Source organism: Sebastes fasciatus, chromosome 15, assembly GCF_043250625.1.
Source record: "Sebastes fasciatus isolate fSebFas1 chromosome 15, fSebFas1.pri, whole genome shotgun sequence".
NCBI classification, from domain to species: Eukaryota; Metazoa; Chordata; class Actinopteri; order Perciformes; family Sebastidae; genus Sebastes; species Sebastes fasciatus.
In genome coordinates this window covers 2034811-2049395 of record NC_133809.1, presented here as the reverse complement: position 1 = coordinate 2049395, position 14585 = coordinate 2034811, and the positions used below count along the sequence as shown (strand labels likewise).

The 14585-nt window shown below is 45.9% G+C and overlaps 2 protein-coding genes across 5 annotated transcripts in view; both read left to right on the top strand.

Annotated features, from left to right (window-relative positions):
* The window catches only part of npas3 (neuronal PAS domain protein 3), a 324742-nt gene that overhangs the window by 9502 nt on the left and 300655 nt on the right, over positions 1-14585 (top strand). For 2 of the 4 annotated variants that reach the window (XM_074661226.1, XM_074661225.1), the window contains exon 1: positions 6094-6894. In XM_074661226.1, coding sequence (XP_074517327.1) covers positions 6839-6894 — 56 coding nt within the window. In that variant the 5' untranslated portion in view covers positions 6094-6838. Of the gene's footprint in view, positions 1-1836; positions 3031-6093; positions 6895-14585 lie in introns of those variants that run through there. The other 2 variants (XM_074661224.1, XM_074661223.1) reach the window with 2 other exon arrangements.
* Positions 1-14585, top strand: part of akap6 (A kinase (PRKA) anchor protein 6) — a 420277-nt gene that overhangs the window by 237751 nt on the left and 167941 nt on the right. The gene's annotated exons all lie outside the window — the stretch shown is intronic.

Here is a 14585-nt window from a genome sequence, read left to right as displayed (position 1 = left end):
CTACTACAACTACTACTACTACTACTACTACTACTACTACTACTACTACTACTACTACTACTACTACTACAACTACTACTACAACTACAACTACTACTACTACTACTACTACTACTACTTCTACTCCAAAGCGACTCACAACATTCAACCATGTGGATACAATCCCCAACCAGAGCAAGAATCATGCAAAGAATCATGCAAGTAGGCTTACATCAACTTCATCTAATATTATCCACTTAAAGTGCTATTTACTGCTAATACCACTATCACTAGTTGTACTACTGCTACTACTAGTAGTAATACTACTACTACTACTTCTTAGGACCGTGTATTGGCAAGAATCTAGCGACACCATACAAGTCACAATACAGGGGTTCCGATTTTTAATAAATTTAATTTTGTCATAGTATGAAGAACAAACCAGCACATGCATAAAATCTGAGTTAAAACGTTTACTGTTTTATGCAATCAGAACAGTGATGTGCATTTATCACAGTCGCTGTAACATCACAGCTCTACTTGGAGAGGACACACCTCTTTGCAAATGAAATAAAGTATTGACTGTGTAAACTGTTGATTAATTAAAATAGATAATATGAGAATCTATAAAGTATCACACTATATAATATTACCAAGTTCAATATTTTTTATATTTTCTTACATGATTGAAATCATTCTGATTATTTTGGTGGAGAAAAGGAAAAGAGAGAGAGAGAGAGGAGAGAGAGAGAGAGAGAGAGAGAGAGAGAGAGAGAGAGAGAGAGAGAGAGAGAGAGAGAGAGAGGAGAGAGAGAGAGAGGTGGAGAGAGAGAGAGAGAGAGAGAGGAGAGAGAGAGAGAGAGAGAGAGAGAGAGGTGGAGAGGAGAGAGAGAGAGAGAGAGAGAGAGAGAGAGAGAGGTGGAGAGAGAGAGAGAGAGAGAGAGAGAGAGAGAGGTGGAGAGAGAAGAGAGAGAGAGAGGTGGAGAGAGAGAGAGAGAGGTGGAGAGAGAGAGAGAGAGAGAGAGGGTGGAGTGAGAGAGAGAGAGAGAGAGAGAGGTGAGAGAGAGAGAGAGAGGTGGGAGAGAGAGAGAGAGGTGAGAGAGAGAGAGAGGAGGGGGAGAGAGAGAGAGAGGAGAGTGAGAGAGGTGGAGAGAGAGAGAGGAGGAGAGAGAGAGAGGTGGGAGGAGACTGTGTGGGTGTGAGTGATGTGATTTTATTCTGGAGTCTGGTCACACACGGAGCTCCAGTGAGCAGAGAGAGGAGCTCTGAGCTCTGAGATCAGATGAAACACTTTACGCACACACATGATGAAGGAAACACACGCTCCTCTCACACACACACACACACCTCACTGTTACTGTACTAAACCTCTCACTGGAGCTCCGTGCGTCTTTATGTTTTCATAAATCTTCTAGGTGGTTTGTTTGGTGCGTTACGCGCAGAACAATCCTGCAAAGTCAGTCCGAGAGTTCTCTTCCTTCTGGAAACCTGTTCCTGACACAAAGCTGACAAACTGAGTGTGTTGAGTGTTAAACTCTCTTTGCAGGTGGACGTTTTGGGGTTTTTATTCTTTAACCTGTTAGGTCCGTTTGAAGACTGTAATGATGTGAAACACGCTGCAGAGCAGAAACATACAAGGAATAAAAAAAGGTACATTTTCCTATAAAACTATAAAACTGGTTCTTTATTATCTTTATTATCCCTTAGAAATAAAAGTCCAGTTTACAGCTGCTGAGATATTCAGAACAATAAAGAGAGTAAATGTCCTCCATCTGAACAAACAGCACTATCACTCAATCTCTCTCTCTCTCTCTCTCTCTCTCCATCTCTCTTATTTCTCTCTCTCTCTTTCTGCAGCGCACACACATATAATCATGCACGCGCGCACGCACACGCAGGCGCTCCGACATACCGACACACAGTTTGCTGCTGAAGCTGCTGGATCACATCTCTCTGTGTCTCTGTGTCTCTCTGTGTCTCACACACACCAATGTCATTGCTGAGCTCGTGCTGCTGAGAGCCGCGCGCTCACTGACTGACTGACCGACTGATTGACTGACTGACTGCTCTCTTTCAGGTCCGCTGTTCACACACACACACACACACACCCACGGACCGGCACAGACACCCGGAGGAGAGCCGGTGGACCGGATGCCTTCCTCGGATGGAGAGCCGGTGAGAGCGGAGAGTCCGGAGCTCCTGCACCGGGAGACATCAAGCAACACTCTGTCTCTATAACCGGTGAGATTATCACCTCCTAGATCCATTGATCACATTGATCCATTGATCCATTGATCACACTGACTGTTGGAGAGAAGGAGCGCACCGGAGACACCGGGACCATGATCCGGAGCTGCTGCACGGGGGTCATCTGTGCACGATAGAAGAAAGAAGAAGAAATAATAAAGGAAAAGCTCTCTGATCTTTTCTGCTCGTGCAAAATCCACTCACTAATCCCGTGCATGTATTGATCCATTGATTGGTTTTGTTTTGCGCACTGGACTGGACTCACCGGGACCATGATCCGGAGCTGCTGCACGGGTTAGGGTTCTCTGTGCAGGATAGAAGAAAGAAGAAGAAGAAGAAGAAGAAATAATAAAGGGAAAGCTGATCGTTTCTGCTCGTGCATTATCCACTCACTTCATCTATCGATCCATTGATTGGTTTGTTTTGCGCACTGGACAGGACTCACCGGGACCATGATGATCCGGATCTGCCTGAGAGTTCTTCAGTCCGAAGGTTAGAATAATAGAATAAAACCAACAAAGAGAAGATCTTCTATTGCTGAAGTGATCCCAGTAACTGACTGGTCTGTGTCTGGAGGAAGAGGAGGAGGAAGGTTGGAGAACTAGACCCGGAGAGCGCATCGGACACCATGATCAGGATCTTCCCGGATTTCAGCGTCCAGGTGACGGCGTCGGGACCCGGAGGACCGGGGGTCGGAGGCGGGATGGTGTCGGGACCCCCGGGTGGTCGGGTACCGGTCCAGGTCCCCGGAGCCACCAACGGGACCCCGCAGGGCGTGCAGGGGATCAGCGCCTACCAGCAGAGGTATGTGGACACAAAAAGAGTTTAATGCAAAATGTAGAAAAGTGCAAACTGAAGTTCCTCTAATAAGATCTTTAAAATGCACCAAACAGCTTCTGCATGGGACACTTTAATGTGCAGACACAGTTGGGCATCTCTAACTCAGTGGACACTCTTTGGGCTGATATTTTTTTTTTAAATATTTTTTTTTATCATGAAGCAATCATATGGTATTTAAAATCAAAGTTTTATATAAATCATCCATCATAACCTCTGACTGCATCATTCTGTAGAATTTATCGTTATCAGTGTCACGCAAATGCCTCTTTCCTCAGTTATTTGCTTTTTTTCTCTAATAAACCTGAAAGGTAAAAGGAGAATCTGGTGACGTTGATGCCACACAAGAGGATTAAATTCAATATGCACAGTTTGTTTTGTGTTTCAACTTGGGTAAAGACGTATATATATATAATTATCTATATATATATCTATATCTATATAGATATAGATATATATATGTATATAAATAGAGGTGTGTGTATTCAGTGAAGACTGAGGTTGAAATGGAGGAATCCGGTTGCGGTGATTGAGTGGAAATAGAGGAGTGAAGTTCAGTTATTTGCTTTTTTTTCTCTAATAAACCTGAAAGGTAAAAGGAGAATCTGGTGACGTTGATGCCACACAAGAGGATTTAATTCATATCCACAGTTTGTTTTGTGTTTCAAGTTGTGTAAAGACGTATATACAGTATATATAAAGGTGTGTGTATTCAGTGAAGACAGAGGTTGAAATGGAGGAATCCGGCTGCGTTGATTTGAGTGGAAATAGAGGAGTGAAGTTCAGGTAATTCAGTGGAAAAAAGCTGGGATGAGGTTCTGCTAATTCAGTGGAAACACAGGAGGTAATTTATGGGAAATAGAGAAGTGAAAAAGGAGGAAGGTGTTGAGTGTTTTCCCAGCCGGTCGGTCCTGAAAGCTGCGGCTGCTTCATGTCCAACCTGTTTTCATGGGGACAGTTCTCTCCATCCGTCCGTCCTCCTGTTATTTTTCTTATTTCCACCTCCAATCTGAATCTAAATGATTGCCTCCCGTCCGGCCTGCTCAGTAGGATTGTTTTTTCTAATCATCTGGAGCCGTGGGGGGGCCCCTGAACACACATCCCACACACACTCTCTCTTGCCTTATTACCCGTAAAAAGTCTCCGTATTATGGAGTGTAGCTAAAGTCTAAAAGCTGTGGGGAGCAAACACGACATAAATCCGAGCCGGGCCTCTCCGAGAGCGTCTCGGCCCTCTAAAGCAACTAAGCAAGCCCATTGTTATTTAAAGCAGGGCTTCTGTACCCCCGGACCTCCATATGGAAGGGGGGGGTTGTGGGTATGTTTGTGTCCATATGTGTGAGGATTAGAGTCGTGGTTTGACACCTTCTCTGATACATGCAGGAATTTAACCATGTCGTCATCTGACAGCTGGGGGCCCCGTCACAACTCCTCCAGGACCCTCTGAGGGCCCCAGACCACAGTTTGACAATGAGCTCTTTTAAAAGGTGAACTTCACCAAGACAGGTTTGATTATTTGTGACTGGATTTCAAACGGCCGCAGAGTCTCAGGACCTTATTTTAAATATTCTCCTGCGTCTTCATCGTCTTCATCATCGGCCCGCTGCCCCTCTTCATCCCCCCCTCTCTCTCTCTCTCTCTCTCTCTCTCTCTCTATACATAATGTTTCCCCCAACAAACAGCTGGGAGCTAATATGTTTATACATTACGCTCCATTATCCACGTCGCCTCCGTTTGACTGCTCTCAGTAAGCAGAGCTGAGACGGAGAGAGAGACGGAGAGAGAGTGACGGAGCAGCCGAACCTCATCCGGAGCCGGAGACGCCGGACGAGGTTAGAGAAATCAAACCAGACGGGAGCAGGTGACGCCTCGGTCCACAAAACGGGAGCAAAAACGGCTTCGGTGTGTTCATAAAAACCCAAAACATCTTCACATTTCATTTGTGTTTATCCCCCAAAAATGCACCTAATCAGACAAAATCCAGCGTTTGAGTGAATGAGTGACATCAGAGCAGCTGAGGGCTCCAGGGGTCAAACATGTGACCTCTCAGCTTTTAGAAGCTGCTCTTTGCTTTTGAATATTACCGAGAATTTCCTCACACTGACGGACGAATCGGCAACCAGCGATGCAGCAAAAACAAACCTCAGTTTATTTAAAGCTCACTTTTGATTTGAACATTTGTATTTTTTTATTTCACTGCATCTGCTGTCAAACATATAACGAGGTAGAATCCCACACCGACGCCTCTCCTGAACACACAAACACACGTGTGTCGTCGACCGGCGGGCGCTCGGCTCGGCTCGTGACGACGGCAGACACCGGAGGTCACGGTTCCCCTCTTCTCCAGCCCTTTATTTTCCACCACAGCACCGCCTGTAACCCTGTGTTTGTGTGGAGAATACCCAGCATGCCTTTGACCTTGACAGGTCATTGGTATATAGAGAGAGAGGGGAGGCTTTTCAGCTTCCAGGGCTGCAGCCTGGGGGTTAATCACACACCACACCGATTAGGTTACAATGAATTATACATTCAAATAAAAAAAAGGAATTTAAATGAATGAAAAAAAAGATAGAGAAGAAGAAGCAGGTTTCTGTTGGAGGATAATGAGCCATCGCTGACGTGCACTCATCAAAAGCCTGCTGCAGGAAAATCTCTGTTAGTGGATGGAAATATAGAAAAAGTGAGCAGATAATTTAGATGTTTTACACATGATATGTTCACATTCAGAGGCTCATATCCATGCACATGCAAACACCAAAACATGACTCTAATATGCTCAAAAATAATGCACAAAAAGTTGGATTATTTCTGGGGGGGATTTTGAAGTGAGACATTTTCTGTGATGTGTTTATTATGACAGTTGAGGAGGAGGAGGAGGAGGAAGAGGAGGGTGTGTGTGGAGGTGATCTGATTTACATCCAAATAAATCACCCATCACCACCTTCGTGCACGCTGGGTGGTGTTTTTTTGTGTTAAAATATTGCAATAGTGCAACCTGTGATCCAGGAAGAGAGGGAGAGAATTAAATAAAAAATAAAACACACACACGCACGCACGCACGCACGCGCACACAAACTGCAACTGAGTGGCGTTGTTGCGCCGGGGCTGGAGGAGAAAATACCGGAGATGTGTGGTGTCCTTTTTTTTTTTTTCTCCTGTTCTGTCAGCAGCCACACAGAGGAGGAAAGAAAAAATGCTCCGAAAAACGCGGAGCCTCTGTGACCGCCCAGCGACGCTCCTCCGCGGGCATCTCACCGCGGATACAGACGCTGCAGCTGCAGCGGACGCGACAATGTAACGATCTGACGCCTGTTTGGATTCTTTTTTGGAACGCATGAAGGGAATTCTTCTGTAGTGCCAAAAAAACCCGAAGCTGTGTGCGTGAGAGACACAGAGAGACAGAGAGAGAGAGAGACAGAGACAGAGACAGCGGGATCTGAGAGGCATCCAGCCCGGGTTCCCCCTCACTCCACCCGGCATGCCTCTGCAGCTGCAGCCCGGTACCTGCCTCCACCTCCACCGCCCGGTGCTTCACCGCTCCTGAGCGGCGGAGGAGAGAGACCAAGCACGAGACGCACGCACTGCACGCACGCACGCTCAAATACACAATCTCACACATGCACACGGACCATGGCTTTGTCTTAACACGCCGACCATGACGCATTGCTGTCAGGGCGCAGCGCACGGCCGCTCAGGAGCGTGCACATAGAGCCAGAGAGCAACCGGAGGAGAGAAGAGAAAGTAAAGAGAGAAATCACAGAATTGTTGCAGGAAGATGGCGCCCACCAAGCAGCCGAGCATCCAGCAGCAGGACCCGACGCGGAGAGAACGGTAACGGGGCTCCATCCACACTCCTCCTCCTCCTCCTCCTCCTCCTCCTCCTCTTCCTCACTGCATGTTTACAGCTGCACACAGGACGCACCGACCGGCGGCTCCACAGGCGTCGCTTTGCGTCTTTTTGTTTTTTTTATTGTGAGCCTGAAGGTGTCAGGAGGACACCCTCTTCCAGAGGAGAGTCGAGGCTTGTGCGTGCGTGTGTGTGTGTGCATGTGGCTGGGTAACAGGTCGGTTGGCTGAGAGACTGTTGAGGGTGGGGGGGGGGACACAACAGAGGACTGTCTTCTTGTCTTTGCTTGTCTTTGCTTTGCTGCTGTCTCTCCTCACCTCTCCTTTAATGCCCATGTGTGTCCACCTGAACGTGCACGTGCGCGCGTGCAGGTGTGGAGCCATGCAGTGTGTTGACGCTCAGAGCGAGCAGAGGTGTGTGTGTGTGTGTGTGTGTGTGTGAGCGTCGAGGAAAACATGTGCATCCATCGATGACAGAAGCTCAATGTGTGTGTGTGTGTGTGTGTGTGTGTGTGAGGTTCAGAGGAATGAACAGGGAGTTTTATTGTGGAGGGGTGTGTGTGCACGGCTGCTTCCTCACCTGGGCAGGTCACACTGAGCGCACCAGGTCGTGACCTTTAAAGCTGCCTCTGATTATTAACGTTAAGGAATTCTGAATGTAGTTTTTATATGGAGACATGATGTTTCTGCTCTCATCTGATCAACTGGTGGATTCACATCCAGCAGGTTTCTCCTCACATAGAGCTCATCTGATCTCTTCTAATCCGTCCTGTTCAGTCAGCGTGGGGCCTTTTACTGTCGGACACATATAAATCCATCACTTTAGTTTTACACCTGTTGTTTATGTAGAGGATGTAATCATGGGCGACGCCATATAGGAGCCAGACACACACACTTTGTGATGGTTTTACGTCTGTTGTTGTTTTGCTTCTTCTTGTAGTCGCTTTATGTCACCTTGTGGTGATTTTTAGGGCGACTAATCAGTCGTTTTGGTTTCAGTCGACTCAGATTTCTTTTATGAGCACCTGTTGTTTATAGAACATAATCATGGGCAGATTATGAGATAACAGACCCGTCGGCACAGACATGCAGAAGGCTCCACAGGAGCCAAACACAGACTTTGTGATGATTTCACCTGTCTTGTTGTTGTTGTTTTGAGTCTTCTTGTAGTCGGTTTATGTCTCTTTGTGGTCATTTTTCGGGTGTCGTTTTGGTCTCAGTCGACTCAGATGTCTTTAGTCATTTAGTTGTTTATTTTATGCTTTTTGCTGCTGAAACTTCTGAGCATGATGTTTTCCTCACCTTAGAGCTCATCTATTCTCTTCAAATCTGTCCTGTTCAGTCAGCGTGGGGCCTTTTACTGTTGGAAACATTTCAAACAATCACTTTAGTTTTACACCTGTTGTTTATGTAGAGGACTCAGATTTATTTAGTCTATTAGTTGTTTATTTTATATATTTTTTTCATGCTGAATGACTTATTCCTAAGAAACCTGTGAGCACATCTCTGGTAAACACCAGATTTAAAGTGATGCTTTACAGATGTGTGGAATCATGTATGTATTCTCTGTCGCGATAGGTGTTTATGCCTCACCTGTATGTTTAAAACTGTCTTTACTGCTTGAGTGATTACGCTGATGATGGCTTTGAGCTGATACGCGTTCGTCTGTTTGCCCAGAATAAACTAAGGAAGAGCCTTTATCATTTGTTTCTCCCATACTTTACAGATCTGTCGAAAACAACTAATCGATTAGTCGACAAAATCGTGTGTTAGTTTTAGTCGACTAAGAACTTTTTGGTCGAGGACAGCCCTTTAAATCTCTTCCTGGTCGGTACCTGTGCAGGTGTGTCCGTTCAGTCACCCATCCATGGACATATTGGACATCCTTTCCTGGATAGGTAGTCGTAGTAATCCATAGTTTTCACCTGTTGATTTAGAGATGAAAATCACATAACTTTGATTCTATTGCATATGTTTAGGGCTGTCACCCCCTTGTAGTCGACTAATTGGTCCTTTTGGTCTTTAGTCTACTCAGATTTCTTTAGTCAGTTAGTCATTGTTTATGCTTTCTTCATGCTAAATGAATTATTTCCAAGAGACTTCTGAGCTCGTCTCTGGTAAACACCAGATGTAAAGTGGTGCTTTAGTGTGATTCTTTGTGGAGAAACTCAGTTTTACAGATCTGGTGATTAAATCAACTAATCGATTAGTTGACAAAATCGTGTGAATGCCGGGATCAGACTACAGGATACTTTTGTCTTTGACGATGGTCACCATGTCAGATCTAACGATCACAGCGCCATAAACTCTTGCAGTGTCTTGGTCGGGTGACCGGCAAGACTACACGTATGACCACGACCGATCACGGCACGTCGTATTCCACGATCATGCACGAGTTCAGACCTCATCGGGGAGGCGGTTGAATGTGTGTGATGCTGGCGGTCTCGTGTTGCGAAAAGAAAAAGAAAATAAAGAAAAAAGGGGAGAGCACCTGATTGGTCAACGCAAAGGAACACGTCGTTAGAGATGTCACACTAGGCGTGTCAAGACGAGGCTAGACTTTTCCTCGGGGTGTCGTGAAGCGTCCCAGACGTGGCGTCGGTTGTTGTGTACTATGACACACCACACGAGATGAGATCGATTTTCGCAGACGACACTCATTTATCGTTCCCGATCCCCTACGACAGCCGTGTCGGGCTATAATCGGGCTGATATCGTGGAGTCTGAACCGGGTATTAGTGTTAGTCGACTAAGAATTTCTTTGGTTGAGGACAACCTTAGTAATTTATCATCTCTTGCTGGTCGGTACGTGTCTCTTCAGGGGACATTTTGCAGGCGTTCAGTAATCCATCATGGACATACTGGACATCATTTCCTGGATAGGTAGTAGCAGTAATCCATAGTTTTCACCTGTTGATTTAGACATGACACATCACATAACTTTGATTCTATTCTTTTCTATTGGGTTTTATTCAAACCAGGTGACGTATTGCACGTTCTTCTCCTGTAGTTATATACATTAGTCTCTTCTATGTGACATATCACACATCATGTTCATTATTCACCTGTTGACTTAGGACTGACAAGTGCAATCAGATGATTTGATTCTTTTCTATTCTGATCTTCTATTCATGCGGTAAATGGTTTATTTTTTATTATTCTATTCTGGCAGACTCTTCTGGTCAGGAGTACATATATTTATTACCTGTTGATTTAGAGACAAACAAACGCATAACTTTGATTCTATTCTATGTTTTAGTCGGCGTTTGTCAATTGTTTAGGTGTAACAAGTGTTTCTAGTGCGTTTCTGCATCTATTCTATTCTATTTTATTCTATTGTGGAAGACTTTTCTGGTCAGGAGTACATCTATATTTATTACCTGTTGATTTAGAGATGACAAACAAGCTCATAACTTTGATATTGTAGTCGGCGTTTGGTAGTCGTCTTGGTGTAAACAAGGGCTTCCAGTGGGTTTCTGCATCTATTTTATTCTACTGTTGCAGCCTTTTCTGGTCAGGAGTAAATATATTTATTACCTGTTGATTTATAGACAAACAAACTCATAACTTTGATTCTATTCTTTACTGTAGTCTTTACTGTAGTCGGCGTTTGGCAGTCGTCTTGGTGTAAACAAGTGTTTCTAGTGGGTTTCTGCATCTATTCTATTTATTTTATTCTATTGTGGCAGATGTTTCTGGTCAGGAGTACGTATATTTGTTACCTGTTGATTTAGAGATGACAGACAAACGCATAACTTTGATATTGTAGTCGGTGTTTGGTCGTCGACTGGGTGTAAACAAGTGTTTCTAGTGGGTTTCTGCATCTATTCTGCTCTATTTGTGACATCATTTTTTCTTATATTCTATTAATTCCTATTCATACTAGAGGACATATGGTGGAATAATCTTCTCCACGGGAATATGACTTCTGCAGCGGTTGATTCAGGAATGACGACATGTGATAGTGATTCTATTGTTGTTGTAGTGTATTTTAATGACACCGTTCTGCCTTTAATCGTAATGAGAAGAGTTGAGAGTTGCTTCTGTGTGTTCAGAGCGTGAAGTGATTTGACGTGAACAGGTGATGTTATTCGTGCGGATGGAGGGCTGATGACATGCCTCCGTGTCACCTCTACTCCAACATCTGTTGTTATGACGGAAAAAGCTGCAGAGATAATTTAGTTCCAGCTCGCTGAGGTCGTCTCCCCCCCGCTCAACCGGCCCTTGCTGGCTCGCCGCCGCCGCCGCCGCCTCGCCACCGTCCTGTTTTAACAACACAACACCTGCTCTGACGGAGAAACGTTTGGCAAATATTGTGGAAACTTTTTTTTTTTTTTTTATATGCTGCATCGTTGCCACCGTGTTTCTGCAGTCCTGTTTGGAAGGAGTCAGGTGTGTTTGTGCCTGTAAGTAGTGAGACCAACCCATCAGACAGCAGCTTTTGCAGCGGCTTTCACACTGCAGCTCAGAGTCTTCAGAGTCAAATCTGATGAAGTCTCACAGTTTCATTTCCCATCTGCAACCAAAACACACGACTGAAGACAACATGTTGGCATCTGAACGCTCACATTTGAGTTTTTTTGCAGTCTGAGCCGCGTTAACATGAAGTAGAAGAGATAAAAATATAGATTAAAACACATACTATAGACCAGTACGACATACAGCAGCGTCTGACTCCAACCGAAGGTATCAGGTGAGAGCCGAGCAGCAGATTAACAGCCGGCTATTTGCATATATGTGCTGTTAAAAGAGCAGAGAGCAGGCGGAGGGTCAGAGGTCAAATGTATAGAGCTGAAATTACACTTCACGGCTGTCCAGCCTTCGCTTCCCACTGATTCTCCTACAAAGAGGCTTTTATCCTTTTTAATTTGTCCTGAGCTTAAGGAGGCAGGAAGCTGCGACCTGACGGGAGGAAGTGGAATTCATGAGACGTTGTTATCTGATGGTACCTCGGCCCTTTTGCTGCTCACCTGCTGGAGGTGAAACGCTTCTCAGCGACAGCCTGGTGATTTTACAGCTCAGACAGACGACGAAGGTCAGTTTCTGTCTCTCGTGTTGGATTCACACACACAGCGATGTAGATGGTGCTGTTAGAACAGAAGGTTGGAGAAGAAAATGTATTTCTCAGCAGCAGCCTATCAAATCTCAGGTGTGTCCTTGAATGCACCACGAAGAAGAGACTCTCCTGCTTGTAACTGCGCCGCGTGCCGATGCCCCAACGTTGAAGAAAAAAGGTGATTAAATCTTTTATTGTGATGAACGATCTCTCTGCAGCAGCTTTCTTGTCTCTGCAGGCTGCTTTTCATAGAAAATGAACAGAAAGCGACGGCTGCCTGGAAGGAAGGAAATCAATCTCAAACCTGATGGTTTGTTTAGGCAATAAAGTGTACAAATTTGTAGGTAATCCATCTATTAATTTCTCCCCTCATCCATTCATCTTCTCCCCCCTCCAACGCTCCGTTCTCCCAACCGTTTACACCCTGCCTACCTCCATCCATCCATCCGTCTCTCCCATCTGCTCCCCTCCCCCTCCATCCAGCAGCTAAAGGCTGTCAGGCAGCAACAGCGTTTTGGCTGAGCTGCTGTTTGTGGATCTATTTCTGGGGGCATTTCAGCGGCGATAGGCATCTGGAGGAGACCAAATTAATTTCCAGGTAGAGAGAGAGAGAGGGAGAGAGAGAGAGAGGGAGAGAGAGAGAGAGAGAGGGAGAGAGGGGGTAGAAGGAAGAGGAGGAGGAGGACAGACTTCATAGCTGACTGCACAAGTGCTCCCACTATCAGTACACTACAGCGGCTCTGGAGAGGAAGATGATGGAGAGATGATGGAGAGAGGAGGACCGGACGAGAGAGCCAGACTGAGCAACGGTGAGGGAGGGAAGATCAGACGAGGAGACATTAAAAACAGAAGGGAGGATGAATCATATGATAGAAGGAAGGCTGGTGGAGTCGAAGGGAGGAGTGATAGAAAGGGAATTAAAAAAAAGGAAAGATTTGGATATTTTGTGTGAATAACAGTTATAGATCAGTTGTTTCAGCAAGCGTCCCAAAAATCACACGTGTTTACGTTCAAGTGACGGCGCCCTCTAGTGGTCGCTGTTATACAGCGATGAAATCCACGTAGAGAGAAGGTCAGGGTGAGCTGAAGAGAAGGAAACGGATCAGTGGAAGTGAGAGACGGTGTAGAGACGGTGAGAGATGGTGAGAGACAGTGAGAAACGGTGTAGAGATGGTGAGAGATGGTGTAGAGACGGTGAGAGACGGTGTAGAGACGGTGAGAGACGGTGTAGAGACGGTGAGAGATGGTGAGGAGACGGTGAGAGATGGTGTAGAGACGGTGAGAGACGGTGTAGAGACGGTTAGAGACGGTTAGAGATGGTGTAGAGACAGTGAGAGATGGTGTAGAGATGAGAGACAGTGTATAGGATGGTTAAAGATGGTGTAGAGACGGTTAGAGACGGAGAGAGATGGTGTAGAGATGTTGAGAGACGGTGAGAGACGGTGAGAGATGGTGTAGAGACGGTGTAGAGACGGCGTAGAGACGGTGAGAGACAGTGAGAGATGGTGTAGAGACGGCGTAGAGACGGCATAGAGACAGTGAGAGACAGCTTAGAGACGGTGAGAGACGGTGAGAGATGGTGTAGAGACGGTTAGAGGTGGTGTAGAGACGGTGAGAGATGGTGTAGAGACGGTGAGAGATGGTGTAGAGATGGTGAGAGACGGTGAGAGACGGTGTAAAGACGGTAAGAGACGGTGAGAGATGGTGTAGAGACGGTGAGAGATGGTGAGAGATGATGAGAGATGGTGTAGAGACGGTGAGAGACGGTAAGAGATGGTGAGAGATGGTGAGAAATGGTGAGAGATGGTGTAGAGACGTGAGAGACTGTGTAGAGACGGTGTAGAGACAGTGAGAGATGGTGTAGAGACGGTTAGGGATGGTTAGAGACGGTGGTGTAGAGATGGTGTAGAGACGGTGAGAGACGGTGAAAGACGGCGTAGAGACGTCGTAGAGACGGTGAGAGACGGTGAGAGACGGTGAGAAATGGTGAGAGATGGTGTAGAGACGTGAGCGACTGTGTAGAGACGGTGTAGAGACGGTTAGGGATGGTTAGAGACAGTGGTGTAGAGACAGTGAGAGACGGTGTAGAGATGGTGAGAGACAGTGAGAGACAGTGAGAGACGGTGAGAGATGGTGTAGAGACGGCGAAGAGACGGTGTAGAGACGGTGAGAGACGGTGAGAGACGGTGAGAGATGGCTTAGAGACGGTGAGAGACGGTGAGAGATGGTGAGAGACGCTAGAATCACTCCTCCACCTGATTGGCTCTCGACTGTTGAATCAAACTCACCCGCTGGCTGGATAAGAGCCTCTTAAAGCCAGCAGGAGTGCTTGGTTCGCCGTCCCAGAGGAGGCAGGCGGGTGGGAACACCTGCCTGATCGCCCAAAGCCTGCACCTGCATGTTTGTGTGTGTGTGTTTGTGTGTGTGTTAGTAATATTCATAGAGTTTAAGGCCGGTTGCATTTTAAACCAGAGTGCATTTAAAAAAACTGACATTTTATTGACAGCTTTGGGAATGTGTTTTGATAATAATAACTCAGTAATATTCACTTTAAGATAGATACCGCCAGATCTTACACACTGCTCCTTTAAGCCCCCTTACCTTAACTAAGTGGTTGTCA